The 27,997-nt window shown below is 42.1% G+C and overlaps 6 protein-coding genes across 10 annotated transcripts; 3 read left to right on the forward strand and 3 right to left on the reverse strand.

Annotated features, from left to right (window-relative positions):
• Positions 1-50: 50 nt before the first annotated feature.
• Positions 51-9,457, forward strand: c11.1 (maestro heat like repeat family protein c11.1). Of its 2 annotated transcripts, none has more exons than XM_089474620.1 (8): positions 51-785; positions 2,207-2,477; positions 2,540-4,983; positions 5,057-5,705; positions 6,807-7,284; positions 7,348-8,436; positions 8,507-8,609; positions 8,674-9,457. In XM_089474620.1, the coding sequence occupies exons 2-8, from the start codon at positions 2,305-2,307 to the stop codon at positions 8,814-8,816; spliced, it is 5,079 nt and encodes a 1,692-aa protein (XP_089330746.1). In that variant the 5' UTR covers positions 51-785; positions 2,207-2,304; the 3' UTR covers positions 8,817-9,457. The 2 variants fall into 2 exon arrangements, with proteins under 2 accessions (XP_089330746.1, XP_017869277.1); XM_018013788.2 differs by having other exon boundaries at positions 2,300-2,477.
• Aladin (aladin WD repeat nucleoporin) lies at positions 9,394-11,414 on the reverse strand. The gene is made up of 5 exons (XM_018013791.2): positions 11,399-11,414; positions 10,860-11,330; positions 10,511-10,801; positions 10,071-10,444; positions 9,394-9,821 (listed from the first exon to the last, which is right to left on the reverse strand). The coding sequence occupies exons 2-5, from the start codon at positions 11,261-11,263 to the stop codon at positions 9,478-9,480; spliced, it is 1,413 nt and encodes a 470-aa protein (XP_017869280.1). The 5' UTR covers positions 11,264-11,330; positions 11,399-11,414; the 3' UTR covers positions 9,394-9,477.
• Positions 11,336-19,005, forward strand: Grip91 (gamma-tubulin complex component 3). 2 transcript variants are annotated; one of them, XM_089474621.1, is made up of 7 exons: positions 11,336-11,465; positions 11,834-12,005; positions 12,074-12,261; positions 12,599-13,751; positions 13,820-14,012; positions 14,073-14,394; positions 17,553-19,005. In XM_089474621.1, exons 2-7 carry the CDS (start codon positions 11,894-11,896, stop codon positions 18,306-18,308), a joined length of 2,724 nt encoding a protein of 907 aa, XP_089330747.1. In that variant the 5' UTR covers positions 11,336-11,465; positions 11,834-11,893; the 3' UTR covers positions 18,309-19,005. The 2 variants fall into 2 exon arrangements, with proteins under 2 accessions (XP_089330747.1, XP_017869279.1); XM_018013790.2 differs by lacking the exon at positions 11,336-11,465 and having other exon boundaries at positions 11,569-12,005.
• LOC108617924 (peroxisomal multifunctional enzyme type 2) lies at positions 14,957-16,012 on the reverse strand. Of its 2 annotated transcripts, XM_089474630.1 has the most exons (3): positions 15,881-16,012; positions 15,544-15,792; positions 14,957-15,382 (listed from the first exon to the last, which is right to left on the reverse strand). In XM_089474630.1, the coding sequence occupies exons 2-3, from the start codon at positions 15,674-15,676 to the stop codon at positions 15,168-15,170; spliced, it is 348 nt and encodes a 115-aa protein (XP_089330756.1). In that variant the 5' UTR covers positions 15,677-15,792; positions 15,881-16,012; the 3' UTR covers positions 14,957-15,167. The 2 variants fall into 2 exon arrangements, with proteins under 2 accessions (XP_089330756.1, XP_089330755.1); XM_089474629.1 differs by lacking the exon at positions 15,881-16,012 and having other exon boundaries at positions 15,544-15,830.
• LOC108617923 (putative methylthioribulose-1-phosphate dehydratase) lies at positions 16,260-17,366 on the reverse strand. Its single transcript, XM_018013793.2, has 4 exons — positions 17,126-17,366; positions 16,800-17,067; positions 16,511-16,713; positions 16,260-16,452 (listed from the first exon to the last, which is right to left on the reverse strand). The coding sequence occupies exons 1-4, from the start codon at positions 17,251-17,253 to the stop codon at positions 16,368-16,370; spliced, it is 684 nt and encodes a 227-aa protein (XP_017869282.1). The 5' UTR covers positions 17,254-17,366; the 3' UTR covers positions 16,260-16,367.
• A 146-nt stretch (positions 19,006-19,151) lies between the features above and the next one.
• On the forward strand, positions 19,152-27,932 carry g (adaptor-related protein complex 3, delta 1 subunit-like garnet). 2 transcript variants are annotated; one of them, XM_018013742.2, is made up of 13 exons: positions 19,152-19,742; positions 20,667-20,762; positions 21,058-21,186; positions 21,243-21,383; positions 21,443-21,572; positions 21,639-21,778; positions 21,990-22,063; positions 23,873-24,021; positions 24,116-24,792; positions 25,199-25,841; positions 25,901-26,047; positions 26,112-26,244; positions 26,303-27,932. In XM_018013742.2, the coding sequence occupies exons 1-13, from the start codon at positions 19,647-19,649 to the stop codon at positions 26,901-26,903; spliced, it is 3,156 nt and encodes a 1,051-aa protein (XP_017869231.1). In that variant the 5' UTR covers positions 19,152-19,646; the 3' UTR covers positions 26,904-27,932. The 2 variants fall into 2 exon arrangements, with proteins under 2 accessions (XP_017869231.1, XP_017869230.1); XM_018013741.2 differs by lacking the exon at positions 21,990-22,063 and adding an exon at positions 23,143-23,216 and having other exon boundaries at positions 19,153-19,742.
• Positions 27,933-27,997: the final 65 nt, after the last annotated feature.

Genomic DNA, 27,997 nt, shown 5'->3' on the forward strand with positions numbered 1-27,997 from the left:
TGATCTTGTAAAATTGACTGTTATTGGCCTTAATTTGGTTTTACAAATCGATATACTAATATCGTTGGCAATTACAGAGTTGCTTAGACATCGGTGCTGCCCGCGCGTAGCAATATAATTGCATAAAAAACAAAACAAATGCTAATTTCAGGGTTTTTAATAACTATTGTGTCGAACTCAATCACGCGTGTAGACGTTGCGTCCACAGTCTGATTCATGCCAACGTCACACCAACCACACACACAGTTACAAGCACTACACAACTCGCCTGCGCTTCGCTGCGCGGTTGGACGACGACGACGACGTCGACCACGACCACCAGCAACCACAAATTTTATTTATCAAAACGTCATTTGCGCCGAACACTCGCATTTCATAGTCTCGACAACGGGGTAATTACAGCGCAAGCGAAGACGTTTGTTGTTTCTGTTATTTTGATTTTGCTGTGGCAGCTAGCGAACAAATTGTGCCCCATTGAAAACGCAAGAGAAGCCTTAAAATTGAATCAAAGTTCCCAATTAAAAGAAGGCTGCAAAAACAAACTTGTTGCTGCTCACTGCTGAGGCTGAGCGTCGGCAGCAGAGAGCATTGTGAAATTCAACTTGACCAAACGCAAACCAAATAGAAAGCCACATTCGCCAAACTGGAGAAGTGGAAGAGAACACGCAACTCCACTAAGAAGATGGACAAACGCCAGCGTAGTCCATCGGGCGCTTCATCATCTACAGCGGCAGCTGGAGCTGCAACTGCAACATCCAATGAAGATAAGCCCACAGTTCTAGAAGGTATATGCCAATTACACTTACATACATACAATATATGTATACATTTATTCGAATTACCTACATACACATATGCGTATGTACATATAAGCTTATACATGTATGCATGTGTATATGTATGTTTATTTTCATATGCATGACACACCAGCCAGCATGTAAACATACATATACAAGCATTCATGGATGTATATATGTATGTATATGTATATGTACATATATAATATACACATATTTAACTAACGGTCACTTCGTCTGGGGATACTTTTATCAACAAAGTTAGAGAACAAGCAGGCAACCAAACTGAATGGCTGTCAGCTCCTGCCCACAAGCCGAATCTATAAATAAAACTACGCATTAGCTGCTCATTTATCCTAGCAGGGGGATATGTACACGTACGCCCACACACTTACATACACCCATATACGCACACAACCATGCATGTGCATGTATAAGCGTGTTTATGTGTGACCTGTTGATTGAGCTATTTTTATGTGAGTCCGATTTGCAAACGCGAGTCGACTTTGAGCTTGAGCCTCATCAGAAGTAGCTCACTCATCCGTCTGTCAATGTTAATGTTAATGGTTCTATTGATGAGATATCCCCCTCAGACAGATTAGTCCAGATTATATACTCGTACATATGCGTACTCGAATACATACATACACTTTTTAATACAAAATAAGTACATATGTGATATTTATTTAAGCCACCTGATAGCAATTATCTATGAAGCTAGCGAAAATAATGTTAATATCGTGTTTTTGTTATAAAAATGGTTTTAAGTTTTTTTCATGCAGCAAAAGAGACAAAAAAATTATGTATGTATGTATTATTATTCATATGTATGTATGCATGTATACATATGTGTGTTATATGTATGTGCATACATACATATGTCCGAGTATATAGTATAATAAAGCTGAATCTAGTTGAACTCAACGTTTTTAAATTCTGTATTTTCCCAATATATGATTTATTTCGAATAGAGCTATATTCTCTAAATCTTAAATGAAATTGTAACATAAATTTTTTACTTAATGTATGTTCTTTTCAACACACAACACATTCAAAAACTCGCCAAATGCCTAGAAATATAATTTAGAAGCAAATTTGATTTTAAATCTGATGCGTTTTTATTTAATTTTCCAATTTTGTATATTTTTATTGCTATAATCTATACTATGATAAATTATTATCTATTGAAATATAATTACTATTTCTTTCTACATAATCACTTCCATTATATGAATTACAAACTACAATGCAGAAAATCAAATTCTCTCATAAAGTAAACGTATACCTAATCTGCTCGAAATACTAAGCCAACTTGACGGCCATACAAATAAATAAATAGATAAATATGTCTATGCATAAATATTTATTTACTATAGCATGATGTAACTGATCTCTTTTCGCCGTCCCAGCTAATCGAAGCAGTACTATTCGATTTGTATTTGAGCTGCAATCTCATTGAGAAACGCCCCCGTTAACACATTGTTTTGTTGTGGCTTCCACAGGCGTGATGTACAGCATATTTGATGGGCTGACAGACAAGGATGAGCACGTTCGCCAGGCCATGCAGCAGGCGATTGTGAAGATCATGGAGACTCATCCACTACGTGCCACGCTCATACTGACTGACTACCGCGCCAAAAACCCCAAGCTTAGCGAACAAACAGTCTCCATGCTGTTGGAGTAAGTGGATGCGATTATATCAAGCTTCTGCTGATTTACTAATTTCTTTAATACGTTTTCAGTTGCATCCATCAAGTGGTTGGGTCAGAGACACCACTGCCAACAGCCGCCAATGAAAAGATAATTGCGCTGGCCATCGAGGAGCTCACACGCAGCGTGGATCAGCATGTGCCATTGATACAGAATCCCTCTCTGCATATACTAGTGTGCATTGGCCGCGGTGACGACTGCAACATCGTCGTTGAAGCACTGCAGGCGCACAGCATCTCATCGGGCAATGTGCCGCACTTCATGTTGATGCAGTGCCTCGGCCAAATGGCCATGGCCAACACAGCAGGTGTGGTTCCACACATCAAGACAATACTAGCTGGCTCTTTGCCGCATTTGGGTGGCATTAAGCAGGACCATATCAAGCTCGCGTACGCTTATGCGATCGGACGCTTCAGTGAGGCGCTCTTAGAGCATGGCACTAACACGTCTACAGGCGAATCGAAAGCAGCAGCCAGTTGCGCGACGGAGATCAGTGTTGCCTACGACGTACTCTTTAACCAATGGCTGCACTCCCGCGAGCCCAAGGTGTGCATGGAGATCCTGCAGGCGCTATCCAGCATGTATCCTTTGCTATCTAGCGACCGGATATTAGATCAGGCACCGCGATTGGTGCCTCAAATACTAGCGCTCTATCGGCGCAGCGTCGATCGCAATGCCGTGACACAATTCCTCTGTTCGGTGCTGAAAACAAATCTCTCGATGCACGCCCAAGTGTTGGATGGTGTGGTCGATACGCTCATAACACACCTGTTCGATTTGGTCTGCGTCTATCCGGACTACGAGAAGCCGCAGACGGTTAAAGGCCACTACGAGGTCTTGCGCTGTTTTCACCTCTTGGCCGGCAGCTATGCGGCAAAAATAATGGACACGCTGCTCATCCATCTGCGTAACAACAGCGAACGAGAGCGGATCAAATCACTGCTCATATTAACGCACCTGCTCAACAGCTGTGCAGTTCACATCGAGAGTCGCATCCAGGCGCTCATCGAGTGCCTAAAGCAGCTGATACTGGCTGAGCGCAGCGTTAAAATGAAGCTCACGCTGCTGAAGACGATTGTAGCCCTAGCTCAGAAGTCATTTATACGGGACAAGGAGTTCGTATGGTTTGTAGTGCGGCACAGCTGCAAATACAGCAAAGTAAGCCAGGAGCACGGCACATCGGAGGAACACGCCACCCTGGTACTCAGCTGCGAGAACACTCTCTTCATGCTCGCATCGACCGTGGGCACTCTGGACGAGCTGCTTAAGCGAGAGCTGCTCAACTACTTTCTTCTCCTGGACTACACTGACATTTGTGGCAATCTGGCCAAGTGCTTGGCCAGCTTATTTGCCAAATCGCCGCACATAGAGTATGACATAGCTAGCGATGAGGACCAGCCATCGTTGCCAGCGGCAGCTGGCGTCGAAGGAGCGGTCGGGAGTGAGGATCGCGGTGCGTCGGTTAAGCGCGGTAAAGTGATCGTTCCAAGTGCCGACAGCATCTATGCCCGCTGTCTTGCGCTGTTGGGCAATCAGCACTGCATCAAGCGAGCATCGAACATATTAAGCTTTCTCAAGTATTATTACCCGCAATTGAATCCAGCTCTGGAAGAGCTCTGGGAGCGTCGCTTGTCCGACATGCTGCTGCACATTAATAAGCCGCAGGCGTATCTACAGCAGCTACAGGACTTTGTCACCGAGACGAACGAGTTTCTGGTTACGCGCGATGAGCAATTCCCCCAACGTCTGGCAGTCAAGCTAGCAGATCAAATGTATTTATATCCCATGCAATTGCCGCACTCGGAGTGGCAGCTACCCGATCTGAGCGCCGAGCGCGGCATGCTGCTGCAAGCGGTGGCGCTGACACTCTGCCAGGTGACCGACGTCGCCTGCATCCATACGAAGATCGATTTGATAGTGACGACGGCAAGACAGGAACGTCTCGACAAGCACGTGAAGCACGCAGAGTACGAGCAACGCATCGAGCCCTGCGCTCGTGCCCTCGGCTATATAGCACGCCAGCACTTGGCACATGTGATCAAAAAGCTATCTGAACTCGCACAAATGGGTGGCCGTAAGCATTCGACAGGCTTCTTCAGCAATTTACATTTTATTAAAGATACGCACAAGGAGCTGGAGAACTACAAGAGTAACCTCTTGGTGGTGAAAGCATTTGGCCGCATCATGGACGAGGCGGATCCCTTGCAGTCGCTGCAGCATCTGGACGATGCCATGCTCAACTTCCTAATGATACAGCTGGCCAGCCACAAGGACCAAACCATTATGTCCGCCATACTCCAGACACTGCTCAGCATTTGCAACCAGCTTATTGTCACCAAAGAGCAGCTGCCAGCATCGCTAAAGCATCGCAAACAAATCATGGAAACTGTGTTTAGCATACCCATTGAGTCGCCCTTTAGTGATTTGCCCCTGCTCCCCACTATCCTGAAGCTGGGCACAGACTTCATACGCATCGGTGAGTAAAAGGTTGGAGGTTGACCGTGAAGTCGATTCTTACGCACTTTATATCCCTACATTTTTTACGACAGGCGGCAGCGATAGCTCCGAGTGTGTCGACGGCAGCGTTATCTTTGAAATAGCCTGTAAAAACTTTTTCGGCTGCGCTAGGCAGCTGAAAATGAAGTTTGACTCACAGGAGGAAGATGAGCACAACAGCTTTCTAGCCAAGCATCTGAACGAGTCGCTTCCGCAGCTCAACTCTTTGGTGCGCGCCATTGTCGAGCTGGATGCATCGCCCTCGACGCTTGACTTAATCATTGGCATACTGGAGTGTTGGATGCGTGACAAAAATTCTGAGGTGCGCATTTGCGCGAGCCACGTGCTCAATAACACTCTGGAAGTCTACATTAAGTCCATGAAAATTGGCGGCTGTGAGGCACCCTCAAAGTTCAACCAAACGGGCCAAATGCTGGGCAAGATTGTGCCGCGGTGCATCGACTCGAACGGGACTGTGCGTCAGGTCTCGGTAGACATACTCCAAAAGACGCTAGAAATCGCTTGCATCTACGAGACGCTGACTATTGCCAGCATCGACAGCAACGCCGAGTGGCTGAAGGAGATTGAATCCATCAAGGAGCACATCATCACGGACGAGCCTAAACAAATCTATAATCTAGCTGGCGACATTGCCAAGATTATAGCGCAACGCATTTCCAGCTTTCAGTATTTGCAATTCTGGTCAGTATCTCCAAAAAAGCGCCCACCGCGTCATTTTTGGTCTTGGCTTTCTTCTTCCCCCTATATGTTGGTGTTGCATAAACATTGCAACTCTCTTCGTTATTCATGGACTCTTTATTCATATTGCTGCAATCTGTTGTCTGTATTCATTTCTAGCCTCAGCTTGACTCTGAACTTAAATTTCATTTTAAGTGCAAATGTATGCCTTCTAGGGCTCTTAAATAGAAAGCTACACTATATTTCTTTCACGTATATTTTATAATTATCTCAGTTGAAACATTTAATGTTTGTGTTTTAAGACTCAATTTTTTTATTAGATCTCTTCGAAAACACACGTGCAAGCTTTCAGTCGTTCCACTTTACGAGAAGCTACGCTCATAAGCTTTAGAACGAAATCTTATTTGTTGAATAACTTTTGTTCTAGATGAACTTTCTTAATGATAGGTTAATAGCGGATCAAATGGATGTATCTACTTGTCCATACTTAAAATTTCTATGCGTTTTTGCATTTAATGTGAGAAAGTTTATTAATGAAAATTGAAAACCTCACATCCACCTCTACAGTACATTCAAATACTCTAATAATAAGTAATTGAAATGGGTTACCAATATGAATTATGGACGTTTATTCGCAATGCGTGACGTCGTCCTGACACTTCCTGTTATATACATTTTCACACAAGCATTTCGTCCCGAATTCCCGCCCTCAATGCGTTTAGTGCATTAAAACAAACGAAACATAACCTGCTGCTATCTCTTTCCTACTCATGTAATTCTCAATTTATCCGTCTCACAAAGTATGCTTCTGGCATTGAGGGATGCTAAGATCTCCGCTACGGAATTCTATACATCCAGTTGGGATTTAGTGGCAATTTGGTCATAGATACAGCTTATAGCAATGAATATATCAGATTTATTTTCATTTCCTGCTCTATGACTATTAGAGTATGTAAATTAAAATACTTTCAACTCAAACTATCCAGTTATTGTGGATTTTATCCTTATCGTATGTATTGTTTTCGGTCAGTCTTAACAATTAAGGAATATCTTATCTGGGAAGAGGCATACTCAAGCTAACATAAATAAACCTTTGTTTTGCAGTAAAACTTTGTTGCAGTCGCTGCGCGACCCAGAACAGAGCTCCACAATTGGGGCGAGCGTTGTCTTGAAATTCTTCATACAGCAGAAGGGCTCAGAGCTATTCCATGCGATACCCGATCTGGTAAAGGACAGTCTCTTGGCGCTGCAGCTATGCGATGTGCCTCGCGCCAAGTCGGGGGTGCTGAAAGCTTTGGTGGCCTTAACCAAGCACCATCCGAAGCTTGTGTGCGCAGAGATGCTGCAGCAGCCGCTGCCGTACGACGAGCATCTGGTCGAGTACTGGCATCTGGTGTGCAATGATGCGGAGCTTACTGGGCTGATGCTGGATAACTTTCTGCAGCTGCTAAGCGGTGCCTGTTTGTGCGAGCCGCAGGATGGGAGCAGCATATCAAGCGATCGCCAGAGATTGGCCAGCGCGCAGCCTTTTGCTATATTCTGCGCCATGCACGAGATGATGCCCTGCAAGGACATACACGGAGTAGGTGGACGTAGAATCCCAGAGTTCTTCATTTTCCATTAATATTCGATTTTGATCATGCAGCAACTGGAAGCGCGATTTGCGGATATATTCAGCATGCTGTTGACCTCGTTGTCCAGCTATACAAATCTGGCCCCGCCTATGCCTATGGCACCGCCGGGGAGCCCCAGCCAACCGAACAAGTCGTCTAGCAAGTTTGGCTTTGTACCCAACAAGGAGCTGATCAAACTCAACCCCTGCCAAATAGCGCTCGAAACGTTCCAAGCATTCCTCAACAACCTGGAGATGGAGCAAATTGCCACGGTGCTGACAGTGAACACGCAGCTCGCGGCCAGCACCGACTGGCACAGTTATATTGAGCTGTTGACCCCCATGGCCATTGGCTTAGCCAATCAACTGCAGCTAACCAGCCCAGGAATGCGTCAGCTGGTTAATGCCTTGAGTAAATATGTATCCTCGCCTCATGATGGCCAGCGCGTCGCGGCTGTCGGCCTATTCTCGCGGCTAATGCCGCTCAAACCATGCGGAGAGCTGGTCAGCTGCCTGATGCTGAATCTCGGCGGCGCTCTCAGTGATCCCAATGCTGTGGTGCGCGGACTGAGCCTGCAGGGCATGGGCTATGTGGGTCAGCTGGGTGAGCACGAGGCGCCGCGCTACTCGGAGATTGCGATTCAGGCGTTGCTAAAGGGTGTGGACGACACCGTTGGCGACTGCCTTATCAATATACCGTTAGAGAGCATGCGCGGTCTCTCTCGTATATTGCAGGCTCTGCCCAGTGATCGTGTTGAGCCCTTCCATGTCTCGCTGGCCATACGCATACGGCCCTTCTTTGGCAGCTACTCGATGGAGATGCGCGAGGCGGCAATTATTCTATTCGGGGACTTGTGCGAGTCGAAGCATGACGATGGAAGCAGTTCGCCCACCTCTTCGATGGAGGCCTTGCGCGAGCAGCTTCTTGCCAACCTCTTCCCACTGCTCCTGCATCTTAGCGAGAGTGAGCCGACCATTGTGAGCGCTTGCAAGGGCACCTTGCGCCGCGTCTGTCGCCTGTTGCGCGCGGTGCGCGTCAACGAGATCGCACAGCAGCAGCTGCTCAGTGATGCCGATCAACTCAACTACAACAGCTTTGTTGTCGACTTTGTCAAAGTGATCGTAAGTGCTAGATCATCAGCGTTGATGTTACTAATGATAATGCTAATGCTGCTCTAAACTCCTTGAACAGGCACTGGAACTCACGGACCACATTCAGGACTTTATTGACTCGTGCATGCCCAAGATGCGCAGCCAGTGGCCAGAAGTACGTGGCAGTGCAGCTATTGTCATCGGTGGGTGTCTCTCAGCTGTGACTTGATATTATCCACTATCTATTAACCACATTTGCACACGCAGGCATATTGCACAATTTCCTAAGCGAGCGGAATGCACAGACTGAATCCGTGGCTGGAAAGATTGCTGTACTGCTCAAGGATGAGCAGGTGACGGTGCGCGTACGAGCTGCTCAGGCGCTGGGCTATTTCTTTGGACTTATCTAAAAATAGAAGTACCCTACGGCACACGGGACCAATATAAACCTGATCTTTACTAAGTATAAACAAGAGCTGCACAGCACACCAAACACTACACACACATGCATACATACACACATACCAGTAGTTTTTAGTATTTGTTCGAGATGTGATCCCGCATACGCCTTTTGTATCCTTATTATGTTTGATATCCGTTTAACTTAATTGTTCTGTTGATTGTATATGCTTTTTAAGCATATTTATATGTATATATACTTAAGCGTACATGTATGTGCGCAAGTCGTTAGATACTTGAATATTGAATTATATATATATATGTATTATATATCCCATAATAACCTTAAAACGCGACAAATTTGGTCTTGTGCACGATCAGAGCTGTTACAAGCTGTTACAAGCTGTTACCCGTTTTGCAAGCACCCACTCAATATATTCTTACCACTATTCAATAATTTCAGCTCAGCTTATGATTTGTCAATTACTTGTACTTTCCACTAACGAAGACTATTAGGATCTAAGTCAAACTTTAGCACAAGATCAAATGTTACTTTGTCGGCGGACTGTTATTTTAATTCCAACAATGTTATTTTGTGTACCTTTATTAACGCTTATTAAACCAAATATATATATATATATAAATAATTAAACGCGGTTTGATTGGACTTGATCAATCTAGGCCATAGAACTGAATGCGGCCAGTCGACCAGCCAATGGTCAGAACCGAGCGATCGTTATCCTTGTTCAACGGCTGGAAGCTGATGAAGCTGGGATACTCCGACGGTGATTGGCCATTTAAGTAGTAGCCACCGGATATTTGTAGGTCGTACTTCTGAATGTAGGTGCGGAAGATGGCTATGGAATTGGTCGACTTGAACGTGATAACGACATATTTGCCGTGCGGATCCCACACCAGCTGTTGCGCAGTGCCGCCAATGAATGTTTGGTTGCTGCTGTCCAAGCTACATGCATTCAGATCGGCTACGGGCAGCACCTCCTTATCATCCGCTTTCGCTAGGGAAACATTAATGCAAAACTCCAAATATAAACTCCCATTGAAAATTGAATTGACATAAATATTGTGGACAGCATTATACAGACGATCTGGAAGCTCATGCAGTCGCCTACCTGTTGCATGCCAACCTAACCAGTTTTGCCATTGCTCTCGGGTAAGCTTTGTAGCGCGTGCTTGCAAGCAATTCTGGACAAGCACGCTACTGAACGCACCCGTAAATTTGAAGAGTTATGTTGATTTGGACTTACATTTCATAAGAATCAGCTGCACAAACTGAAGACGATATAAGATAGGATCTGCAGTGTTCACAAATAGCAAAAACCGGCTACAGGGTGACCAGCAGCAGGCCTGCACGTTGCCTCCGTCGCACACCCAGCGATCCGAAGTCCATTTGTTGTGACATTTCCATACGCGAAACACTCGATCTACAGTTGCCGCAAAGATCCACTCGTTGTTTGGTGACCAACTCAGCAACGAGCCCGGTGGACCGAGACGCTTCAGTGGCTTCACCCTCTTGCTATCCGGATGCCAAATGAGAATGGCGCGGTCGCCAATGGACGAGCTAGCCAGCAATGAGCCGTCCTTGCTCCACTTTAGCGAGCTAATAGGTAGATTACTCGGACTGCGAAAACAAACACAAAAGATAAGAAGCTAAGTTATGGCAGGCAAGGCATGTCGATTGACGTACTGTTTCAACGTATAGCTGGGATTGATAGTGCGACCCAAGTGCAAATTGTTGTCAATTATCCAAAAGCACAAGCCCTGGCTACAACCAACCACCAGCTCAAAGGCGCACAGAGGTCGCCAGGCCATGCATGTTATCTGAGTTTGCGTTGCACTCTTCAGGACGTGGCCTATGCCGCCATGATTTTCCGTTGTCTTGCCATAGATGCGCACGACGTCATCCATGCCGGCTACGGCCAGCTTAAAGACATGCACGTGCCATGCAATGTACCGCACAGAACTGTTTATCCAGTCTCTATAATTGATTGGCCATTAATAGGTACACAAGATTAAAATAAAATAATATAAAATACCTCGTCTCTGCATATTGAGCGATTCGCTCGGCGCTCAGTTGCTGTGTGTGCGGAAATATTTTTAATTTGAAACTGCTGTAGAGGTCTAGCATATGTGCAATGAAATCGGCAGCTTTGCTTATTACTGGCGCCTGCTCACGCGTCTTCTCGCTGCGCGCCTCTGTCAACGATTCCCAAAAGCCGCCATCGAAAAAGGTCCGCGAAATGCGCTTTGGCACGCTTTCTGTTTCTACCGGTATGAAGCTGTGGCTGATTGAGATGCGGTTAGCTGATGGATTGATGAGTTCGTTCTTTAGGTTAATCTTTGGATATTGGTCCAATTCAGGTACATAGCTATAACCGTGTCCCACACTCGTTGGCGACGACACCGAAGGAATTTCTTTCAGATTGCTTAACGATGCCATTTAAATTTATTGTGCTTGTTGAATAGTTAGTTGACATTTGAGTACCCGTTACTTGTAACGAATATGCCTAATTTACAAATGACAACTTATAGAAAAAAAATATATAAATATATCGGAACGAAATATTATATTTACTCTTTTTGTTATTTTAAAATTGATTGCCTGTAAGACGAATACTTTTGGATTATCATATTATTATGAAGTCAGTATTTAATTTTCTTGAAACATGTCGATTTGCGAGGGCAATCAATTTAAATGAGTATTTTGCGAACTAGTGCAAGTAGTTCAGCTCGGAATTGGTTAGCATCCCTCGTTTTTTCTTTATTGTTTGGCAGCAAACAAATTCAAAACGCGAGCTTAACCTATCAATATTAATAAATAGTGGTCTACTAGTTTGTTTTACCGCTTTAGTTTTTCATTTAAGCTGTCATTTTAGAAATGTCAATTGAGGAATTCTCTGCAAGGGCGTAACTAAGAATCATTTAGCTGCATTATTGAGGCATTCGACCAACAGTTGTTTTTTTTTTCCTTTTTTTATTTTTGTTTCGCCTTCACCGCCTAATTTCACAGAATCCCGAACGCGCGCGTCCCATATAAACATCTATATTTATAACATATTGTGGAAAGACAATGCCTCACTCAAACAACCACACAGATAGCAATAATGTTGCAACCGAATTCAAGGGGCTCATCTCACAGCTCAGAGAGGGCGTTCATCCCAAGGACTCGCAGGAATTGCTCGGTAAATAAAATAAATTTAATCACTCGACAGCTATATAATATCTTTCTATTTTACTTTCCATTCCCCAGATCGATTGGTGCCCCTCGCGCTGCAGTACATACGAAAATGCCCCGATATATTTGATAGTACACCGCCATTGCCAGAGATAATTTGTTTGGACAAGATTATGACAATATTGGAGTCGAATCCGATATGGGGAGACGAGGACAAGCCTGGCTCCGTCTTCCACGAGCATTACGTTGTGGCCTCCTGCGAGGTGAGTTATATGATTCAATTGTATGACGCACACATCACCCAAACTCTTATTAATATTCATAATAAGAATGCTATGCTATATTTCAAACTCGCTAGAAATTGAGCATGTGGGGTATGATGTTTTCTCAAAATGTATGTACGATTAGATTTGCTTATATTTGTATTCTTAATTCGATCTATTTCTGTCCAAAGACTTAAAGTTGTTTTAAAGCAAACAAAAATTTCAATTCAATGTTTTAAAATCAGATAAGAGTGATTAAAGTTGATTTTACTAATGTAAATGTAATGATATATTTTGTGGTATTTCCAAGCAATATTTTTACTTTAATTTTTTGTAGATTGAAGATCATCGTATGCGAGATCTGCTAGCGAATCTCATCCTGTTTAGTCTGGAAAATGACACGTCGTATGGAAAGGTGGATTATGGACAACAGGCGTCAATTGCGCGGCCTAAAACGGAAAGCAAGATCCGTAGCTCGTGCAGCACCACCCTTCAGTCGAATGGCATAAGTCTAAATGGCAACAAAAATGGTGTGTCCGTGAAGCCTAGCAGCTACGACTCGACACAGAATAGCGTTGGACTTGGCAGCGTACCATTGCCAAACTATGTTGTTGAGATAGCAAAGCAAAATAACACCAATACCGATTACAATGTTGTCCAGAATGCGATCTATTCGTTTTTGGGCGTACAGGGAAAGTATCTTAAGAAGGACGTTATTACAGGACGCTTCAAACTCGATCCGCTCAGCATGCAGTCGATTTCGAGTGTGCAGGCTGGCATGCTCTTGCGTCTTTCCGAGCTAGGGTATTATCATGATCGGATCACCAAGTTTTCCAACACAACAACCGGCTATAATGCGATGGGCAGCATGGGGCAGGCGCTAATGGCGAAGTTGAAGCTGGAGCTGAGTGAATTTCATGGCCACGTGGCTGCTTTGCAGGATCAGCTGAACTGCTATCGGGAGACGCAGATGCGAGACTATGTTGATCGCGATAAAAGCTGGTTGGACAGACAGCCGGAGCAGCTTACCCTATTCAAGCTCCTTTGCTGGTACATGGAGCCACTTCGTCGAATGCAATGGCTTACAAAAATCGCCGATGCCTGCCAAATGAAGAAGGGCGGCGACTTAGCATCCGTGATCTATAAATTTTTAAATAATGGGGACCCCATGGTCAATAAATTGGCCACAGATCTGTTAACCGTGTGCTGTGCCCCGTTAGTGCGCATGATCTCAAAGTGGATGCTCGAAGGCGGCATCGAGGATAGCCACGGGGAGTTCTTCATCGAATCAATTGACGAGGTCGGCGCCGATCGTCTGTGGCACGATAAGTTTCGCTTACGCCACAGTATGTTGCCCAAATTCGTCACTCTTGAGCTTGCCGATAAGATACTTAAGACCGGCAAGAGTATTAACTTTTTGCGTGAGATATGCAAGGTGGAGGAAGCTGTTAAGGATCGCAAGGAGCTGAAGTTTGTAATTGATAATCATGGTGAGTCTAAATTAAGTCAAATACTTTGATATCAATCCTTAATTCTTTTCGGCTCGATTTTCATTTAGTTTCCCACATTTTCTCGTATGTTCCGGATACGACCTGGCATGCGGCCATCGAGACGTGCTATTCGCAGACATCGAAACATGTGCTGGACATTATGGTTGGCCCACACAAGCTATTGGATCATCTGCAGGGCATGCGTCGGTATCTGTTGCTTGGCCAGGGCGACTTTGTCAGCATATTCATTGAGAACATGAAGTACGTGAAAAAAGCAAATTCCAAAAATTATCCAGTTTCTAAATTTATTTGATTTCGCAGGGATGAGCTGGAGAAGATTGGTACCGAAATATACTCACATGATCTCTCTGCCATGTTGGATGCCGCTTTGCGCTGTACAAACGCCCAGTACGACGATCCAGACATACTAAATCACTTGGATGTTGTGGTCAAAACGCCATACCCGGGCGATTGCGGTTGGGATGTCATATCACTGCAATACACGGTGCGTGGACCGTTGGCTACCATGTTGGAGCCAGCAATGCCCACATACAAGGCCCTATTCAAGCCGCTTTGGCGCATCAAGCATATGGAATTTGTACTGTCTACGAAAATTTGGAAAATACAAATGGGCAATGCCAAGGTGAGCTTTTTTTATTAACTTTTCCCATGAATCCTTCACTGGAAAAATTATTCTAACGATTTTTAAAAACTTATCGATGTTGACACAGAAAATATCGATATGGGCCGCATTGCCGATGAATCAAACCTGATCATTGCATACGGTAGAAAGAAGCTATGAGTCCATAGATCGAAGTGTAGGTAGACCAGATTAAATACAATATGATAAGTAGAGACAGCTGCATGGAAACTTTCTACCCTTCTCGTACAACGAGTACAGGTTATATGTGTAATAAAGAAGACCAAATGTTAATTGCGAGCTATAAGCCCCCACCTCACAATTTAAATTTAAGCAGTTTTGCTACGGATAAGATTAGCTCGCAATCTAATCCGTGTCATTGAAAATTGCTGAGGCAGTGCTGCACACTTGCCATTGCCGTCCTAAGTTCTGATAAGGGCTAGGCTATCGGTATCCGGGTATCGGAGAGTGGGTTTAAAGTACACATTCCTGTCCCATATTAATTGCTAGCTATTTATACCTATATATCTAAATATAATTAATGAAATAATAAATCAGGCACAGATTCCTCTTCTAGGCTTATGTATTATTTTCTAATTACACATAGTATAAACATACAAAAAAAATATAAGAAACAGAAACACACATATTGTGGAAATACGACTGGAGTATCGCAGCTATGACAACAAAAGTAATGTGCGATTACGAACAAACGTGCAAAACATAGAAACTGGGGAATGTGCCGTCGTTTTGTTGTGAAAGCGGCAAATGTCAGTTTACAATTTGGCGTCCGTTTTCAGCAGGGGCGCCAGTTTCTGAGTCAACATGATGTTGCCGGCAATCTTCAGCTTGCCCTTCATGAACGCTGCCTGGGGATTGAGTTTGCCGAGAGCAATGTCAACCATGTCCTCGTCTGAAACCGTCAGTGTGGTGTCGACCTTGACGCCCTGGGCGGGTCCTTCGTACGCCTTGGCACTCTTGCAGTCGAGAGCTGTAAATTAAGTTGAGTTAAGCAACTAGATTTTCAATGAGCCCAGCAGCAGCTGCTGCGGTAGCAGCCAGGGCTGAAGTACGCGCTATTTGCCTGCACTTTGAACTTTGCTAGCACAGACGTGTAATTGGCAGACGCGAATATTGAGCTTAATTACTTACTCCACTCCTTGACCACTTTGCCGTCCTTGGTGATTTTGTACAGGAATACTCCATTGACAGCCTTTGCCTTGGCAGCATTATCCTTCAGTCCATCGATGATTTTCTGGAACACGGCGTCTGATTGTAACGACATTATTATGTTTCTTGTTTTATTGGACTACGCTTTCGTTAATTACAAAATAAAAAGCAACAAATCAGTGTTATATATAATGCGAAATTGGATTTAACACTGCGTCAGAGTGCTTACACCTGAAAGAAAAAACGTCAAATAATGAACAAACAACGGCAATCGTTGATATTTATGTGCTTTTTTCTCTTCTAATTTTGCTTTGCTCACGTTTTCTCACTCTCGATACTCATTCATTTCCTAACTCACACACACACACACGTAACTAATAAAAAAATCGATAGTTTGCGTTGGAGTTTGCACTCTCCTCTCTCGCTCTCTCTGTCTGTCTGTCATTTGGCGTACTGTTAAATAACATGAGCCAAAATGTTGGTGCTCTGTATTCGCCCTGCGCACTGTGCAAAGTGCGCCATCAATTTGAAGATCACAAATACTACATGTGGATATAGATAAGCGTTGGAGATTAATGGATTTCGGTTTGCTGCGGTAAACAATTTCTTTCAATAAACTATTTGATACGCAATTATATATATACATATATATAAGCTTAAATATAGCAGCAATCAATGAATACATAAATATAGACCTGTTTTATAATCAGTATTTTATAAAATTTATTGTATACAGCCACTAACCAGAGATAGTGATACAGCTTAACAACTTTCAATTTTGATCAAAGCTTTTTTTAGTAAGTATTCTATGCATTCTCAAACTTCTCCGGATCAAGTCCGGCCGTCTTCATCTGGACAGCAATGGAGAATAGGTAGTCATAGCACTCCGACCTGAAGGAATGTACATATATTATTTCTATTATAATCATATATGTAGTTTGTTACTCACATAGTCTTGGTCTTTTCCCACGTCTGACCCCATACGTAGACGCCATGACGGCGCACAAGTACGGCACTACATCCGGGATATTCCATCATCGCAGCATACATGCTGTCGGCCAAATCTCGTTCGTGAGGAGTATTCTCGATGATGGGCACGACCAGTTGTTCGTCGTAACGCAAATATCGCTTATCAGCCTCATCGTAGACGCCCTAAAAAAAAAAAAGATTACAAAAGCTATGTACAGCATATACAAATAGCATGGCACTGGCACTTGATCTAGCGCTAATTCTGGCACCTTAATCATTTCCAAATGTGTGCAACGAAACGTTTTGCCTGGCCAGAGCAGCGTAGCCATGACCGCGTGCTGGGAATGTGTATGGATGACGGCGGCGGCATTGCGATGCCTGTATGCCAGCATAAAGAGAGGCGTGCATTGGCTCTTCTTTAGGCCCTTGATCTCTGGCGGCAATTGTAAATCCTTGCCATCTATGTCCTGCACAAACAAATCCTCTGGCTGCATACGCTCCTTCTGTACGCCCGATGGTGCGATATAAATTTCATTGCTATTTCAAAAGTCATTCAAGAGTTATCTTCAATATACATATTCATTGATAGACTTGCTTGTATTTAATGCTCATGCCGCCGCCAGTGCCGGTGACCCAGCCAAGATTGTAGAATTGCGCACATAGTGCAGGTATTAAGTGACGTGGGTGCTCGGCTGGCAAATCCCTAAAAATTGACGAAGCCATTGCAGAGTAGCGAATCAAATATGACACAGTCGCAGTTGTTTAATCACTATGTAAACAATTGATAAAAACGCTGCGATTATTCGGTTCAGTCTTGCTTCACACGCTGTAAGTATTATCGATAGCAATATCGATAGCCGGTGTCTAGTTTAAATAAATATTATTCATACACTAGCTTACGGGATTACATTTAAAAAACAAAACTACAAAGTTTCAGTGGAATCCTCTATTTGCTCATAAGCTTTTTAATAACATTTGCATCTGATATTCTCTTATATTAAAAATACTATACATATTTTCAGGCGCTGCGCTCGTTACACGATGAGATTTCCAAAGCCACCTACAGATTGCACTTGTTCACATCCGAAATTATGCATTTTGTTCATCAAATGCAATATTATGTGCTCTTCGAGGTGATCGAATGCAATTGGGTGGAACTGCAGAAGCGAATGCAGCAGGCGAAGGCTTTGGATGACATACTCGATGCGCACTCCAAGTTCTTGCAAGCGATCAGCGTTGGGTGCTTTGTGAACACCTCGACGAATATGGAGAGTCATCTGGAAGTGGTTTATGAGAATATAATTTCACTAGAAAATTGGCAGGAAAACTTTTACAAGGAATGTTTCGCAGAATTGGAGGCACGCGAAAAAATGCAAAGAGCTATTGCTGAATCAGAAGGGACCGGGCGCTTCGGTGTGACTACGGAGCAAAAGATGGAACGCGACCAGGACCGCAAGATGTTTGAACAAAAGATCTTAACATGCTGTCGGACACTTGAAGGCTTCGCCGGCTCCTATGCCAAAGCAGTTGGTGGATTTTTGCTAGCCCTTAACTCTAGCGATGATCACAATCTACAGCTCTTTGGCACTCGTCTGGACTTTAACGAATACTACAAGAAGCGGGACACAAACCTGAGCAAGCCGCTAACCTTCGAGCATTGGCGCATGAGCAATGTATATGGCTATTCCAAAAGCCATATGGGTGGTCGCTACAGCATGTATCCACAACCAACTCCACAATTCGGTCGTCAGGGACATGTGTCATTAACATGGGACTAACAATTAATCAATCCACAAACACATCAATCTAGTGCCAACAACAACAATTGTTTGTATAATTTGCCATGTGACGAAACAAATGTTTTAGCTCGACGATCAAGTTTGAATGTCTTGGCCTCAAATTGTTGCGGTGTCCTGTAGAACGCAGTTATTTTCATTACAATTTCACTACATAAACTCAAAAATTTAACTGCTGCACGCTAGCTACCTGGATCTTCAAAAAACAAAAATTTAATATTGCCAAAGTATCTCTATAAAATTATTCGTATACTTACTGATGTCCTATCTTGCTAAGGAAAGTACAGGCATAGTTTTTTGTTTTGTTTTTTTTTTTTTTTTTTTTTTTCTCTAACGATTGCTTGCTGTGCCAAAAGTATTATAAATTTCCAAATTATGTTTACATTGAAAATTTCTGCGCCTGTTTTGTGGCCAGTTTTATCTATCTACACATCCAACAATGTTGCCTGCGACAAATCAATTAACGAAAGGATTAGCATTTTTCTGTTGCATGTCTGATATAAATTGTTTATGCTATCGTACGGTTTGTTGATCTATAATATAATATACGAGTACATTAAAAAAAAAAAAAAGCCAATGGCATATAAAATGAAGTATGTGATTGAATTAATTGAAACGATTTTAATTGTTGATATACTTCACAAATTCTAAATAAATGGTTATGAATTTTAAAATGTAATTTGCAAGACTTTTATAATGTGAACCAACATTTTCGAATATACTTTTATTTACTATTTTGGCGGGATAATCGAATACAAGTTGGTTATCGGTACGACCGTATACCTGCAGAACTATCGATGTAGAAGCAATGCTGTGCTTATCGATAGCACGTACGATATCGGCAGTAACTTATTTTTTTGTGGGCGATAAACAAATAGCACAACAAACTTGTAAAAGAGCGACTAAAAATCAATTGCAAGAAATAACACAAGAATGCAAGCTGAGGAAGCTCGCCTGTCGCAAATAATTAAACGTTTGAATCGGTTAAACAAATAAGCAATTTCACCAGCTTATCAGAAGCAAAAGGTGGCAAAACTTTGGATTCGCAGCGAGTTTGGTGTGCACTTCGCGTTGGCAGTGATTTTTGCAAGTGCGAAAGCAAAAAACCAAGAGCAAAAGAGCGAATGAAAAGATAAATGCTGACGGCTACCGGCTGCTCTGGCATATTAAATCCACTGTCTCTTGGTATTTTTTTTATTGTTGAGTTGCTAAATTACAAATTTGAAGCCAACATATTGCTGCTCTGGAGGCAAACAAAATAGCAACAACAACGAGAGCAGCAATAGCAGCGCACGCAGGGACTACGACGACGTCGACGAAATGGCGTTAAAAAAAGTGAAGGGAAATTTCGAACGAATGTTTGATAAAAACTTGACAGACCTTGTGCGCGGAATACGAAATAATAAGGATAATGAGGCAAGTGCCGCAACGCCAAATAGTTGTTTTTGTGCTTATCATGAACCAACACAATGACTTAATTAGCTGTCAAATTTCATTTCCATTAGCATAGATGTCGTGTGTTTGTGTCTGCATACATACATATATATGTCGTCAAAATCTGCCAAAGGCTCAGAAGCTTGACTCTATTAGCGGTATTTCGCCTCTGCCACTCTCTGTCTCTCTCTTCATATCGGGTACTCTTAATGTCTTTCAATTCATTGATGTGGCAGCTCACACACACACACAGGCATACCGACACTTGCACTCACAACCAATGAAAATGTTCTGTCACTGCGAAGCCGAACTTTCTTAACGTCTTTCAGCTTACGCTTCCTTATCAAATCAAAGACATTTTATTCTTTTGCCTAACAGCACCATTTTCAGCTGATGCCACCCATGTACATATACATATGTATATAAAGTCTGGTTGACTAAACAGTTTTAATAATTATCTGTATAATCCATGCTTCTTTTGTTCCCACTCTCCAGCAACAGCAATTTTGTATTTTCAGTTGCTTCGGCAAAAAAATTGCTGATTTCTGTACGCGCCAATGTACGTGTGTATATACATACATATGTATTTACGGAGCTATGTACACACTTGCATAAATCTATAGACATTGCAATTGTATTTAGTTCAGTTGATAGCACAAGACATTTCCCTTTCTCCCTCTCCCTGCACAATTGTGATGCATAAGATTCAGGTTAATTTTTGTTGCTTTTTCCTTTCTATTATGTGCCTGATTCGGTTCGCCAATCGGCTTGGGTCATGCAGATTGCCCATGAAAGCTTAATATGATTAGACATGCTTTGAATTGTTATTGCATTCAACACACACACGCTTTCATTTCATTACTAATTAAATTTTCACCATATTTTTTTTTACGTTTTTTTTTTCAGGCTAAGTACATAGCTCAATGCATTGAAGAGATCAAACAGGAATTGCGTCAGGACAATATCAACGTCAAGTGCAATGCAGTGGCCAAGTTAACCTATGTAAGTTGGTCCTCAACAAAAGCAGAATATGTGGTATTAAATAATGTGGAAAGGCCCATCTATATATATATATATATATATATATATATATATATATATATATATATATATATATATATATATATATATATATATATATATATATATATATATATATATAGTTCAATATATAATTATTTAATAAGATAGCATATTCCAGTGCTCAATCTGATTGGCTCGCCAATTGAGAATCTACTGGATACGTATGCAAATATATTTATTGATTTTCTGTATTCACATATTTTTATTTGAACAGATACAAATGCTCGGCTATGACATTTCGTGGGCAGGCTTCAACATAATTGAGGTGATGAGCTCTTCGCGCTTCACATGTAAGCGAATCGGTTACCTGGCGGCTAGTCAATGCTTTCATCCGGACAGCGAAGTGAGTGCCATCCGAATCAGATGAGTAATGCAAATACTAGCTTAATGCAATTTCAGCTGCTGATGCTTACCACGAATATGATACGCAAGGACCTTAATTCACAGAATCAATACGATGCGGGCGTAGCTTTAAGCGGGCTCAGCTGTTTCATATCGCCAGACTTATCGCGAGATCTGGCCAATGATATCATGACACTGGTAGAGTGTATGAATCCGAAAGAGCAGCTCGATTTGTATCAATTATTTTGTCATTATAGATGAGCTCGACGAAACCGTATCTGCGCATGAAGGCTGTGCTAATGATGTATAAGGTATTTTTGCGCTATCCTGAAGCATTGCGGCCCGCGTTTCCCAAGCTGAAAGAGAAACTCGAGGATCCAGATCCAGGTGCTTTCCAGCCGCACGCCTACAGATATATATAGCTACTAAAGTAACCATTATATATTTTGCCAGGTGTACAATCGGCTGCTGTCAATGTCATTTGTGAGCTGGCGCGCAAGAATCCAAAGAACTATCTGCCCTTGGCGCCGGTGTTCTTCAAACTAATGACCACGTCGACCAACAATTGGATGTTGATTAAAATTATTAAGCTGGTGAGTATTTGCGGTGCCGCATTTGTAATTAGTTTTCAAAAAAGAAATTTGAAAAATTCTTTTGCTGTACAATAATTATACGAACTGAATATTTGTCTATCAACAAGTTAATTAACACAACTCCTACTCCTCCACTCCCTTACCTGTCCACAAATCGAAACATGAAAACCAAAAATGAAAAATATAAACCACAAAAAAAATGAATAAACAGTTCGCGAGCCTCACATCAATTGAACCGGCGCTGGGACGCAAATTGACTCAGCCCCTAATTGAAATTATTTCCAGGTTTTTATCGGCGCGCTTTTGTTAATTGAAGCAAGCAGCCATATATCAAGAAAATTATTTATAAATCTAAAAAACCAACATTAAACAGCACGCGCTTCAACTATATTATTTCTTAGTTTGATTTTCTTCTTTTCACTTAACGCATTTCTTATTTCCACTTCATTTGTATCTCAAGTTTCGCTTCAGTTCGTTAGATTCATCACTGTTTCTACTCACATATTCGCACAAAAAAATAAAATAAAATACAAAAAATTAAAATTAATTGGACAATTGTTGCTAGCCCAAAAAAAAAAAAAAAACATAATTTCAACTGTCAATGTTGTTATAGAAAACATGGCTCTCATGTTCCAATGCACACATTTATATATGTTTTTGCTGTCCAAAAAGAATATTCGATTTCATTAAAACATAAGAAAGTTTACCCAAAATTTATTTGCTTGCTAAAATCGCTTAGATTTAGGATCGGAATATTTAAATCATATGTATTTGCAAACAGCTGGCTGTGAGCTTTAACAATCCTCGCAATTACCTTCTCTTTTAAGGCAGAAACACATATGCAGTATATACAGTAGAATCCGGTTAAACCGACTCCGCTTAAAGCGGACTGTTCTTGAGACGAAGCAGATTACGTATCAATTCATTAAACATATGCATACTTTATGCTTTTTAATATATACCTATATTTTATTTTAATTTTTTTTATTTCTTAAACATAATAAAAAATATATATTTGATATTTTTTATTTTTTGCCCGTTCGAAAAATTTCCAGTGAGAGATATGCCAAATAGTCCTAGCCGATCTACATATGTATATATGTACATGTGTATGGCATACATGCTGTACATGTGTATGTAACTATGTATGTGTATGGGTATGAATATGTACATGTGTACATATACAAATGTTATTATTGGATCTTTTATCAATATTAATTTCAGCATATTAATTTTATTGTTGTTATTTTTTGTGATTTTAATGATCTTGTTTAGTTTTATGTACTCAATACAATCGTATGTATGTATATTGTGTATTATGGTATAATTTGTTGCTTGTTTCTTTTCTCTTTGCATATTTGCAGTTTGGCGCTTTAACTCCCTTAGAACCCCGGCTAGGAAAGAAATTAATAGAGCCACTCACAAATCTAATTCATAGGCAAGTTCTTATTATTTAACAAAAACAAAAAACAAAAAAAAAAAAAAACTCTGGAAAGACGAAAACAAAAACGAAAACAAAGAAGATCGAGAGCTGATTCATCCATGCAATATCATAACAAAGAAATACAGAACAACAAACAAGAAAAACGAAGAAAACATTTAATTTGCTTGTTTAATCTCTATAATAAAAAAAAATATATATATATATATATATATATATATATATATATATATATATATATATATATATTTGTTTAGTTACATTTAAGCTCTCCCTTCAGCTATCTCGCTCTCTCTTTTGCGCTTACTCTCTTACGTTGAATGCTTCGAGCACCAACATTAAAATGAAATCGAGTTTATATTTCATTTAGTTTTTCTCTTATTATTATTAGCTATTGTACATAAATACTATTTATATAATTAAGTAGATTTTGTAAATATTAATTTGTTTTCTGTTATTTTCTTTTTTTTATTCTTAATTCTTAATTGCTGATTGCTATTGTTGTTGTTATTGTTGTTGTTGTAATTGCAATTGCAATTGCTGCTGTTGTTGTTGTTGTTTTGCTTCTTTTGTGCTGCTTTAATCGAACTGAAATCTTTGATATAACGCCGCCCTAACCCGCCAACCCGTGTCCAACCGTCCAACCCAAACAGCACCTCGGCAATGAGCCTCCTCTACGAGTGCATCAATACAGTCATCGCCGTCCTCATCAGCATCAGCAGCGGCATGCCCAACCACAGCGCCTCCATCCAGCTGTGCGTGCAGAAGCTGCGCATCCTGATTGTCGACTCAGATCAGAATCGTAAGTATATATCTATATATTGCATAGGTCGATTCATATTCAAATGTTACGCATCCTTCCACCATCTCACTTTCGTCTCTTGATTTACTTACAGTCAAATATCTAGGCTTGCTGGCCATGTCGAAGATACTGAAAACGCACCCGAAGAGCGTGCAGACGCACAAGGATCTAATATTGGCTTGCTTAGACGACAAGGACGAGTCTATACGACTGCGCGCCTTGGACCTGCTGTATGGCATGGTGTCGAAAAAGAATCTCATGGAGATTGTGAAGCGATTGTTGGGCCACATGGAGCGCGCCGAAGGCTCAGCTTATCGGGACGAGCTGCTCTACAAAGTGATCGAGATATGTGCACAAAGTTCCTACCTGTACGTGACAAATTTCGAGTGGTATATGACCGTGCTCGTTGAGCTCATCCAACTAGAGGCCGGCTCCAAGCATGGCCGTCTAATAGCCGAGCAGCTGTTGGACGTCGCTATTCGTGTGCCCGTGGTGCGTCAGTTCGCCGTTAATGAGATGACCAATCTGCTGGACACATTTGCTGTTTCGACCCAAAGCAACTCCATGTACGAGGTGCTCTATGCCGCCGCCTGGATTGTCGGCGAGTTCTCTGGCGAATTAGCCGACACCGAGAGGACTCTCAACATTCTACTACGACCACGTAAGCTGCCGGGCCACATTCAGGGGGTATACGTGCAGAATGTGATCAAGCTGTTCGCCCGGCTTGCCACCACTTGCCTCGAGCTACAGGATATGCCCGGCATAGTACGGGTAAGTCCATCCATTCACACCCTACAGCTTCTCCTCCTCCTTTAAAGAGAGGAGTTTTGACGCTACGTTGATGATGAGTTTTACATGAAATCTGTAGATTTATCCTAAGATTCCTATTGGCTTTACCTTTACTTATATCCATTAAAATCTGTAAAGGTATACATACACATTTCTAATCGGGACGACGTGTTGACACGCTCTAGTCCATGTCCATCGAAGACAACAATCTATAAATATTTTGGTATCATTTATTTTGATAACTTATTCCTTTTGCTTATAATCGATAAAAATCGATGTTTCTTTCCACTGAGTTCGAATACCATATATGACAAGGAAACATGTTATTTCTTAAAGTATAAGACAATGCGGTTAATTGATCCACACTTTGTACTTCGTGTGAATTCAGCTGTGCGATCATGTGCTGGAAAAGCTGCAACACTTCAATGGGTCCAACGATATTGAGGTACAGGAGCGCGCCAACTCTGCCTGCATGCTAATCGAGATGCTGCGCAAGCAGTTGACTCAGCCAGAGGAAGCGTCCACGGGGTCGATACCGCCAATGGCCATTGAGATTGTCCAGGAGATGGCGCTGCTGTTCGCTGGCGAACTAATACCTGTGGCGCCCAAGGCACAGCGCAAGGTGCCGCTGCCGGATGGACTCGACCTGGACGAGTGGATCAATGCGCCACCCCCTGACGACGCAAGCAGCACATCTTCTGAGCATGACAAGGATGAGCTATTCGTCAGTGCCGTTCACGATGGCAACGATGCCACTGGTGGAGGCGGTGGCGGCAACGGCAGTCACTCGGGCGTCAAACGACGCAAGAGTCTGGAGCTAACGCCAGAGCAACTGGAGCGCCAACGCATGGCGCGTCTCATCGAGCAGTCGAACAATCCGCATTACCTGAAGTCAACGCCGAATTCGGCGTCTGCGGCCATTGGCAACAGCAGCAATAACTCGAATGCCGACCAGTACGACAACATCGATGACATACCCATAACCGAGCTCCCACTGGACATTGAGGGCGTGGCTGCGCTACGTGTGGGCAGTAAGTGAAAACAAGTGAAATGCCATGCATTTGTTTAACTGTTATAACAACTTTTGCAGTCACAAAGCGTTCGGACAAGTATCTGAAGGAGCAACAGGAAGCGGCGGCGCACAGCAAAGATGCCAAAAAGAAGCATAAAAAAAGCAAGAAGAGCAAAAAATCAAAAAACAAAGTTGCCTACAATAGCAGCTCCGAGTCGGATGCGGGTAAGCACTGTGCTAACAGTAACTCAAAATGAAGAAATTCTATAGTGAAAAATGTTTCTTTTAGAACCCAAGATAGTGCACATTGTGAACACGACGTTGGACATGCCCGAGGGCGTAACGTTGTCCGACAGCGAGGACAAGGATGGAAAATACGATCCAAATGATCCGCATCGTGCACTCGATATCGAGCTAGACATGTAAGACTCTATGCAGGAGCTGAATCCAAATAGCATTTGATTGATAATCTCTCAATAGGGCCGCCTTTGAAGCACCTGCAAGGTCATCGAAGACTGCGTCGGCGAGCGGCAAGGAAAGTGTGAACGCTCAAATCGGGTCAGCCGCTTCCGAATCCATGGTTCCCGAGACGGGGGCAATGCTTAGCAAAAAGGGTAAAAAGTCTAAGGAAAAGACGCGAGGCGAGCACAAAACGTGCAAGGCTCAGGCGCAATCGCAGCCGGACTCTGTGCCCGACTTGATTGACACGGGGAGCAGTCCCTGTCGAACAGCAACAGATAATGGCAACAACAACAACAATAACAACACTGCCCCATCACATGTTGAACACAGCCAGCATCTGAAGAAGAAGAAGCGCGAGAAGAGGGCGCACAAATCAAGCAAGCTAACGAACGACGAAGCGACCGCAAACACGTTAGGCTCGACGACTATCATTGATGTGGGAGAGACGTCCGCTGCGCACCCAGAGGGTGACGTGTCTGCAGCTGTTGATGCCAAGGCGCATAAAAAAAAGCATAAGAAGGACAAGTCCCAACACAAGGAAAAACGGACACACAAGTCACCCGCATCGGAGTACGAGCAGCCGATGGGCATATCGACGCCCAGCAAGGAGATTTTCTAGATAGTAGCTAGCCAGAGACATGCATAAATCAATCCCCATTCACCAATTCCAATATGCAATATGCATTAGTTAAGAATTTTTAAATTAAGTTTAATTAAAGGCCTACTCCTAATCCTACGTCTAAATTATCGCTGCGATATAAAAACAAATTGAACAAATTGAATTAAAAACAGATACTACTAGTAATACAAGAGGAAACAAAAACATGAATTAATATTAACATTGTAATTTTTATAGCCGCAGTTGCCGTTGCGGCTTGAAACAGGAATAGAGAAAATGATGAACAAACAAAAGAAATGAATAGAATTGATGAATAGTAATATTTCTATTTTTTAAATGAATTTGTAGCCTAGAACCGGGAAAGAGATTCCATTATAGACAGACAACATACAATTCGATCAAACCACATTTCAAATATTTTGTAAAATAAGCGAATTATACATGCTATAGATTGTATACTACATAGAAATAATATATAAACGTTGAACCAATAGAGTGCATATATGTGTATATATATATATATATATATATATATATATAACTAACTAAATGAAAATATTGGAGAAATGTAATACCTAGTTATAACCAAATGCAAATGTTGCGTCCAATTATTCAGCCAGCTGTTTAGCTTAAGAACTCAATATTATCTTGATCAAGCTATTAACCAGCAGTGTTACGTCTATGCCCTTGCAGAGCCTTACTTAAATGATGTCTGTTTGTCTGATAACTGTGCAGCCTAGTCTTACTAACCAAATTTAGATAATGACTTCGAAAAGGTTGTAGTCCTTCGTAATCTTGAGATAATTTTAGATTGGCTTGTGATCGAAATCTGATGAAGTCTTTTGTGATTGTAAGGGCATCAGTTGTTCGGTTAACCGAAGCTAGAGCTGCTCCATCTTTTTGCTTTTTTTGTTGCATGGTGCAAATTTCCTTGAAAACTTGGAAGAAAAACAGAATTGAAATTGAAGGCAGGAAACAGAAGCGAAATGAAGAAATGAAAAACAATAAACATAACAATTGAAAAGAAAACTTGTTTGATTTAATCAAAATTGAAAGCTGCATGAAAATAGCTTTACCACTTATGGAAGCTAGCC

Source organism: Drosophila arizonae, chromosome X (assembly GCF_054131065.1).
Source record: "Drosophila arizonae isolate 15081-1271.41 chromosome X, UAZ_ARI_1.0, whole genome shotgun sequence".
NCBI classification, from domain to species: Eukaryota; Metazoa; Arthropoda; class Insecta; order Diptera; family Drosophilidae; genus Drosophila; species Drosophila arizonae.

Bases quoted from the DNA above. Each gene is read 5' to 3' on its own strand.
- c11.1 (XM_018013788.2), top strand. From the start codon at position 683: ATGGACAAACGCCAGCGTAGTCCATCGGGCGCTTCATCATCTACAGCG. The intron at 5,706-6,806 runs GTCAGTATCTCC...TTTGTTTTGCAG, and splicing joins TTTCAGTATTTGCAATTCTG to TAAAACTTTGTTGCAGTCGC. The intron at 8,610-8,673 runs GTGGGTGTCTCT...TTGCACACGCAG, and splicing joins CAGTGCAGCTATTGTCATCG to GCATATTGCACAATTTCCTA.
- Aladin (XM_018013791.2), bottom strand. From the start codon at position 11,263: ATGGCATCGTTAAGCAATCTGAAAGAAATTCCTTCGGTGTCGTCGCCA. The intron at 10,802-10,859 runs GTATTTTATATT...AATCAATTATAG, and splicing joins GCTCAATATGCAGAGACGAG to AGACTGGATAAACAGTTCTG. The intron at 10,445-10,510 runs GTACGTCAATCG...TTGTTTTCGCAG, and splicing joins CCCAGCTATACGTTGAAACA to TCCGAGTAATCTACCTATTA.
- Grip91 (XM_089474621.1), top strand. From the start codon at position 11,894: ATGCCTCACTCAAACAACCACACAGATAGCAATAATGTTGCAACCGAA. The intron at 12,262-12,598 runs GTGAGTTATATG...AATTTTTTGTAG, and splicing joins ACGTTGTGGCCTCCTGCGAG to ATTGAAGATCATCGTATGCG. The intron at 14,013-14,072 runs GTACGTGAAAAA...TTGATTTCGCAG, and splicing joins ATATTCATTGAGAACATGAA to GGATGAGCTGGAGAAGATTG.
- LOC108617924 (XM_089474630.1), bottom strand. From the start codon at position 15,676: ATGTCGTTACAATCAGACGCCGTGTTCCAGAAAATCATCGATGGACTG. The intron at 15,383-15,543 runs GTAAGTAATTAA...CTTAATTTACAG, and splicing joins CAAAGTGGTCAAGGAGTGGA to CTCTCGACTGCAAGAGTGCC.
- LOC108617923 (XM_018013793.2), bottom strand. From the start codon at position 17,253: ATGGCTTCGTCAATTTTTAGGGATTTGCCAGCCGAGCACCCACGTCAC. The intron at 17,068-17,125 runs GCAAGTCTATCA...CTTTTGAAATAG, and splicing joins GGCATGAGCATTAAATACAA to CAATGAAATTTATATCGCAC. The intron at 16,453-16,510 runs GTGAGTAACAAA...ACATTCCTTCAG, and splicing joins TGGGAAAAGACCAAGACTAT to GTCGGAGTGCTATGACTACC.
- g (XM_018013742.2), top strand. From the start codon at position 19,647: ATGGCGTTAAAAAAAGTGAAGGGAAATTTCGAACGAATGTTTGATAAA. The intron at 20,763-21,057 runs GTAAGTTGGTCC...TTATTTGAACAG, and splicing joins CAGTGGCCAAGTTAACCTAT to ATACAAATGCTCGGCTATGA. The intron at 21,384-21,442 runs GTAGAGTGTATG...TTGTCATTATAG, and splicing joins CCAATGATATCATGACACTG to ATGAGCTCGACGAAACCGTA.